Genomic DNA, 7,820 nt, shown 5'->3' with positions numbered 1-7,820 from the left:
CCACGACTACGTAGATATGAGACAATGCATTTGATCTTATTTAAAAGTTTGAAAATAATCTATCAGTGAATTATATATTTCTTTAAGAATTAGTATAGATTCTCTTCTATAGGTGTGTGAGATATCGTAAGGTTAATAAAAATGATTATGTGGTTGAATGTAACATTATTTTCTGCACGGTGGGCACGGCCACTTCACCCACACTTGCCTTTTGTGTATATAAATATATGTGAGATATATATATTAACATATACGTGTTACATGTTTATTAATTATTAACTATACATACGTTATGTAAAATGTAAAAATTGTAATATGTGTATACACGAGTTAATAACATATATATGAATGAGACGAGACACTGCACCCAACTCCAACCCCAAAGTTGAAAAATATTTTGTCATTATCAACAGAATTTTGTTAATTTCATGTATAAGTTAATTTTGCCAATTTTCTGTATTAGTTTTTCATATTATAATTTTCTGTATAAGTTATAATATGAAAAATGAAGACACGATAGTTGCATGCTTCAACCTTTTTAGTTATGTAATTGCTCTTTCATGTCGAGTATCAATACTGAAATATGTGATTTTATAAGTACTGAGCTTTATTAGTTTACTGAAAGCATATTTTTTTCTTAGTATATCGTTTGTCTTATTGCAAGTTGATATTATGACAGAGATATTCCTGGCTGAAACCACGCCGTTACGTATATTTTTTGGGATATAGCAAAGACGTCAAGACATACGGGTCAGTGAACTAGGCACGTACGTACGCACTTATATAATAGAAAGCCAGAGAAGAAAGTTTATAATTGGTATAACTAAATAAATAGGGTTACGGTCAAGATTGTATGTATTGGTTTTGGGTTACAACTTACAAGACAATTAGCAAGAAATGCCTTGGAAGCTTAATATTCAAACGATGGTTGCCAAATGCTATCACATTTGAATATTCAAACAAGACTTTTCGATTTTGTGCCCTCAAAAAAAATCAAAATATTTTCCAAAGTTATAAATACCAAAAGATAACAACGAAGTTTCCTACGGTCATAAATGCTTGTAACACACACAAACAAGATCTGCATGAATTACATTTCGTTGACTAATCCCCTATATATTATTTGAGAAGCATTGCAACATTTTTTTATAGCCACGTGTCATCACTAGAATGATTCTTAGAATCTTTAGAGAAATATGTTGGTCCATTTAAATATATAATAAGCTTTTTATTAAACCACAATAAATACATTATTAATGTGACTCATTATTTCCTTAAATAAGATTATGAAATTGCCTAATGTTGCTAAAGTATATATGACAATTAATGATTTTGAATAATAAAGATTTGATAAAAATAAGTGTGTATTATAATTATACTTTTTTAATTTTAAGCTATTAAAATAAATTAAACAATCAAAGTAACCACATAATAAAAATTAAAAATAATTATTTATATATTATATTTTGAATTTTTAAAAACAAGTATAAATTACTAAAACTGTTAAAAGTTTCACATTCAAATTGTGTGATCTATGATTTAAAACTTTTGTTATGACATGATATAAATAATTAAAAAATAATATAAGTTGAAAGTCTCATTTAATAAGTATCAAAAATAAAAGATATATAAATATATGTATCATTTTAAATTAAACTGTATGCCGTATAAAAATACATAAATATCATAATTTTGAAATTTACTTTGAACATTTTTTTGATAAAAAATTTGAAAAAATATTGACAACTTAACTTTTTTAAAATATTATAAATTACTTAAACCATTATTCCCACAGTGAAAATTTTATTATAACTAATTCAGACTTTTTGCTATAATAGATACAAACGATAAAAAAATATGAGCAAAAATATATCATATATATGTTACTATCATTTAAATTTAATTATATATCATATCAAATAGAAAAAATATTTTTTTCGATTTATTAAATTTATTTATATGTTCGCACCAATTTAATTATATAAGTAGTAGATAATTATTTTTTAATTATTAAATATATATTGATTATTTCATAATATGCTATAAAAATATAATATATAAAATAATTTATATATATAATGTTCATTCCGCGCAAGGCGCAGATCTTAACCTAGTTTTAACATTATTATAATCACTAATAGTATAGATTTAAAACAGCTCTCGCATAGTCTCATGGGGCACTTTCATAAAAAGATTTGTTAATAAAATTAAAAAAAAAAATTCCACCAAACCCAATCTTTGCAAACTTGGGTGTTGTGGTCGGATTCGTACGCACTTCATCAAACCTTTTTGGAATCATTTCATCTAAGCGTTAGTTTTGTTGGAGAGACTGTTTACGCGTTTATCGATCAAAAAAACCTTTGACGATTCTTCCTTCTCAGGGTTATTATCAAACCACCGGGTCAATCCACTCGTTTACTTTTCTTCGGTCTTCTCTGCCTCCACTTGAGTCTTGTGATACATCTTTGATATTTCCGCATCAATAATGGTAGAGAGAGAGAGATGCAATAACAAAACAACTTACTTCTGTTTCTAAACTCCCTGTCTGATTAAATACCACCAACAAGGGTTCGAGAAACAGAGAGGTTTCGAGAAGAATCAAAATTGTTTTCTTTTTTTTCTTCTTCTTTGATCTGATTAGGTGAGATTTAATACAAAAAAAGGATCAATATTCGTTGAATTTTAGAGGGTTTTGAGTTTCTGAGTCGATTAGCTTCATTACAAAACAGAGGAATTACTCTGTTTTTGGAGGGACCACTCTGATTTTTGGAGTTGCTGAATCAAAACAGGCTTATAGTGTTTTTAGAGATGGATGAGAGTAGCCATGGAGGTTCATCATCAACCTCACTCCCACCTTTCCTCACCAAAACGTACGAGATGGTCGACGATTCCTCATCGGATTCAATCGTCTCGTGGAGTCAGAGCAACAAGAGTTTCATCGTCTGGAACCCTCCAGAGTTTTCCAGAGACCTCCTTCCAAAATTCTTCAAGCACAACAACTTCTCAAGCTTTATCCGACAGCTTAACACATACGTAAGTCTTTAGTTATGCTTTGTTTCTTTATTTGGCTTTAGTTTTAGTTGAATGTTTTTTTTTTTTTAAAGGGTTTCAGAAAAGCTGATCCAGAGCAATGGGAGTTTGCTAATGATGATTTCGTTAGAGGCCAACCTCATCTTATGAAGAACATTCATAGACGCAAACCTGTTCACAGCCACTCTCTACCGAACCTCCAACCTCACCCATTGACTGATTCAGAACGACAGAGAATGAATGATAAGATCGAGAGACTGACTAAGGAGAAACAAGTGTTGCTTGAAGAGTTACATAAACACGAGGAGGAACGAGAGTTGTTTGAGCAGCAAGTTAAGAAACTCAAAGATCAGTTACATCACATGGAGAAGCGTCAGAGGACAATGGTTTCGTCTGTCTCTCAGGTACTTGAGAAGCCAGAGCTTGCTCTGAATCTATCACCGTGTCTACCCGAAGCAAACGATAGGAAAAGAAGGTTCCCTAGGGTTGTTGGATTAGAGACGATGTTGGAAGAGAACCACCAGACATGTGGTGCTGTGAGAGAGGAAGGTTCCACGAGCACTTCTTCACACGATGCAACGGAGCATCAGGTGGAACGGTTGGAGTCATCGATAGCGATTTGGGAGAATCTTGTGTCGGATTCTTGTGAGAGTATGGAGCAACAAGAAACAAGAAACATGATGACACTTGATGTGGATGAATCATCTACTTGTCCTGAGAGCCCTCCTCTTTCTTGCATTCAGCTGAGTATCGATATACGTCTTAAATCTCCTCCTTCTCCGAGGACCATCGACATGAACTCTGAGCCTGATGTTTCGAAAGAACAGAACACTGTTTCTCCTACTCCTCCAGCAGTAGGAGCGAATGATGTATTCTGGCAGCAGCTATTGACAGAGAACCCTGGCTCGACCGAGCAACGGGAAGTTCAATCAGAGAAAGCTGAAGAACGGAGTGAGAAATATTGGTGGAACTCGAGGAATGTAAATACAATTACAGAGCAGCTTGGACATCTGACTTCTTGATAGAGAGAAGTTGATATGTCAAGGATCTCTACTTTAGATCTGTTTTTTTTAGTTTCTTGTGCTATAGGTTGGTTTCTTTGTTTTGGGTTATAAGCATTTGGGTCTGTCTTTCATCATCACATGTATGTCCTTTGAGTTCACGTCTGGAGACTACTCAATAACATTAATCTTGCAGGAGGACCATTGAAGTTTAACCTAAAACATATTGCAAAAAGAGATGTAAATCAAAATGTTACAAGGGCATGTGTTACGCAATGGACATGCACATTTTGTTGCATTCAAACCAAAATTTGTGAAATCCGGTGAAACACTTGAAAAAAAATCAAAGAGTGCTCGACTGACATGACAAGTTTTACAATAACCAACTAGGTGAATATTTAAAAAATAAATATATTATAAATTAATTAATGTTTAAGTTTTTATTTTAATTATTTTGTAATTTATATGTATGATTTTTGATTAATATTTTGTTATTTTCATTAAATATGTGCTTTTAATTTATAATATCTAATCGATTTGATTATCATTTGGATATATTATAACGTAATTTGACTATTTTTATTGTTCTAAATAGATAAAATTTGGTTAATGATTTTTGGTATAAAATTTTGGATTGATTAAGTTACGTACTTTGTAGGTTATATTGAGTTACATATACTTCTTCAAATCTATGTACAACTACTTTTGATTTTAGTTTAACAAAATTTGATGAATTTTATTTATTACAGTATTTCAGTTCTTCATCATAAATATCTAATTATACTTTAATAAAATTTTAAAACCTCATGAACATATAGATATCTACAAAGTAATTTCGTTTCGTAAATTTTAAATAACTGTATACTTTAAATGTATAAAAGATAAATTAAAAATTCTTCTAAATAATCTTAACCATAACAGTTCATATTGGTTTATGTATTCTTATTAAATGTATATTAGGTTGTATAAATATATTAAACTTTTCAATAAAAGGGAAAAAAATATTAAGCCTTACAGAAACTTTAGTGGTATATTAGGTTTGATTATAGTTTGTATATTTGTATTTATAATGTATTTTGGTAAAAAAAAGTGCAAATGAAAATTAAAAAATACACAAAAACAATTATGCAAAAATGAAGAAAAATATCAATTATAGCATCTATAAAATATTTTATTTCATCAAAGATATCCTAGTTTATGTTATTTAGATTAAATTTTTAATAATCTAGGAAAATTTATTGATAAAATTAAAATAATTTATTATTGGTAAAAGAGATGTTTATTTCACAGTAATATCAAGATTGTTTTTTTTGTGAACTTTCCTTTTTTTTATAAAATCACATTATATATAGTATAAATTTTCCTAAAATATGTTCTTTCTTTTTTTGTAAAATATTTTTTATTTACTCTTTGAATATTTCGTTTTTATTATATATTTCATTTTGAAAAATAAATAAAAAATACTAAGATTGAAAAATAAGAAAAAATAAGGAAAAAGGGTATCATTGTAATCAACTACTGTGAGCGCGACACGTAGGAAACTGATTTCTCAAATAATATTATAGAGATTTTACTAAGGTATCATCATATTAGGGAAAATAATATTGATTTTTTTATTCTATATTTCCAATTTTCCCTGATATAAAAGAAGTTCTTAAAAAATCCGTAGTTGGTAAGTAAGCCCACACCGATACTAGGTTTTAATTAGGGATTTTTGCAAAATTGACCTACAACTTAAAGTCAAACACAAAACTAACCTCCCTTTTTTTTGAAAATTGGTTTTGCCCTATTCACCCCACAAGTTCATATAATTTACGAAAATGCCATCAATTTTTTTTTTCTTTTTTTTTTCGAAAATGACATTTTTACTCTCTCACCCTCATCATCTTCAAGTAATTACAAGATTGCCATTGTCATCAATACCACAACCACCATGAACAACCAATTTGAAGCTCTTAATGCTCCCAAAATCGATTTACCCTTCTTCTTTTTCCATTCTTGTGAACTAAACACAACATATCTCTCAATTTCTCTCCACAATGAGCTAAAAAAACCCAAGATTTTGATTCTAAATTTTTTATGGTTCATAGAGTCATAGAAGCTAACAATTATGGGTGGGTGACTTTCGTTTGTGATTCTGTGTGCTTGGAGAAGCCTTATGTATGCTAAGGAACTTATCTCACCAATTTAAGGTATGACATCGAGTTTTTTTCCAGATCTGTTCGTCAGACGACTTACTTGGGAAGTCGTCTGGCTGTAGACGACTTACCTTTCAGTCGTCTGGCTGTAGACGACTTACCTGGAAGTCGTCTGGTCAACGCAGAGGTTATTTTTACAATTGACTTTGAAATCTGTAACCTGAGACGACTGAAAGTTAAGTCGTCTACTATTGTTTGGATTCAAAAAAAATTCCAAAGAACCTAGACGACTTACATTTCAGTCGTCATAGGTTAGTTTTGCATTTGACTGGATAATTTCAGAAGTTTGACTTCCCCAGACGACTTACATTTCAGTTGTCTGGCGAAAATTAAAATAATAATATTTTTTTAAAAGTAGACGACTTAAAGTTAAGTCGTCATAGGTTAGTTTTGCAATTGAAAAAAAAAACTTCAAGATTTAATTATACACAGACGACTTATAATTCAGTCGTCCACCAGACGACTTAATTGTAAGTCGTCCAGGACTTTTTTCCAAGATTCTGGTCAAACCTCGTAAATCCTAGACGACTTACATTTCAGTCGTCTCGTGGACGACTGAATTATAAGTCGTCTGTATATAATTAAATCTTGAAGTTTTTTTTTTCAATTGCAAAACTAACCTACGACGACTTAACTTTAAGTCGTCTACTTTTAAAAAAATATTATTATTTTAATTTTCACTAGACGACTGAAATGTAAGTCGTCCAAAAAGTCAAACTTCTGAAATAATCCAGTCAAATGCAAAACTAACCTCTGACGACTGAAATGTAAGTCGTCTAGCTTTTTTGGAGTTTTTTTTTTAACCAAACAATAGTAGACGACTTAACTTTCAGTCGTCCGAAATAACAGATTTCAAAGTCAATTGCAAAAATAACCTCTGCGTTGACCAGACGACATATAGTTTAGTCGTCTAGACAACTTAGATTGAAGTCGTCCGCGTCTTCTCCACTAGTTTTTAAGTCTTCTACGTTAGTTTTTGAATAACTTGTATTTTTAAGAATGATAAGTAACTTCAAGATATGTAAAACTCATATTTACAAAATATGTTCTCTCCCTTAGTTTTACTAAATTTGACTAAGTTTTTCAATGCAAACTTATAAAAAATATGATATGCTTTGACTAGTTACTATTGTTTGTTTCCATCTCTTACCAACATTCTTGTTTATTATGATGAGAAAAAGGCCATTGGAGTTTATTATTGCATATGAGAGATCCAAAGATAAGAAAAAGGCTACTGAAGTCTATTATTTCATTGATTTGTAAATGTGTAAACACATTGTTAGCACATTTAATACATCTTGGAAAATATTATTACTGATTTTACAAAAAATTCACAACTAAAAGAGTATACATGCAATTCACAACTTGAGTAGATGAGTAGACAAGACCAGACAACTTGAGTAGATGAGTAGACAAGACCAGACAACTTTTAAGAAGTCCAGATGACTTCTAAGAAGTCCAGACGACTTCCAGGAAGTTCAGACGACTTTTAGGAAGTCCAGACGACTTCCAGACGACTTTACAGGAAGTCCAGACGACTTTACAGGAAGTCCAAACGACTTTACAGGAAGTCCAGACGACTTCCAGACGA

General features: G+C 30.7%; 1 protein-coding gene across 1 annotated transcript; it reads left to right on the top strand.

The window, feature by feature from the left end:
- The first annotated feature begins 2,206 nt into the window (after window positions 1-2,206).
- On the top strand, window positions 2,207-4,290 carry LOC103861021 (heat stress transcription factor A-4a). Its single transcript, XM_009138720.3, has 2 exons — window positions 2,207-3,033; window positions 3,105-4,290. Exons 1-2 carry the CDS (start codon window positions 2,809-2,811, stop codon window positions 4,050-4,052), a joined length of 1,173 nt encoding a protein of 390 aa, XP_009136968.1. The 5' UTR covers window positions 2,207-2,808; the 3' UTR covers window positions 4,053-4,290.
- Window positions 4,291-7,820: the final 3,530 nt, after the last annotated feature.

Source organism: Brassica rapa, chromosome A03 (assembly GCF_000309985.2).
Source record: "Brassica rapa cultivar Chiifu-401-42 chromosome A03, CAAS_Brap_v3.01, whole genome shotgun sequence".
NCBI classification, from domain to species: Eukaryota; Viridiplantae; Streptophyta; class Magnoliopsida; order Brassicales; family Brassicaceae; genus Brassica; species Brassica rapa.
Note: the sequence above shows the minus strand (reverse complement) of the source record. Positions and strands in the feature narration are given on the sequence as shown.

Bases quoted from the DNA above. Each gene is read 5' to 3' on its own strand.
- LOC103861021 (XM_009138720.3), top strand. From the start codon at position 2,809: ATGGATGAGAGTAGCCATGGAGGTTCATCATCAACCTCACTCCCACCT. The intron at 3,034-3,104 runs GTAAGTCTTTAG...TTTTTTTTAAAG, and splicing joins TCCGACAGCTTAACACATAC to GGTTTCAGAAAAGCTGATCC.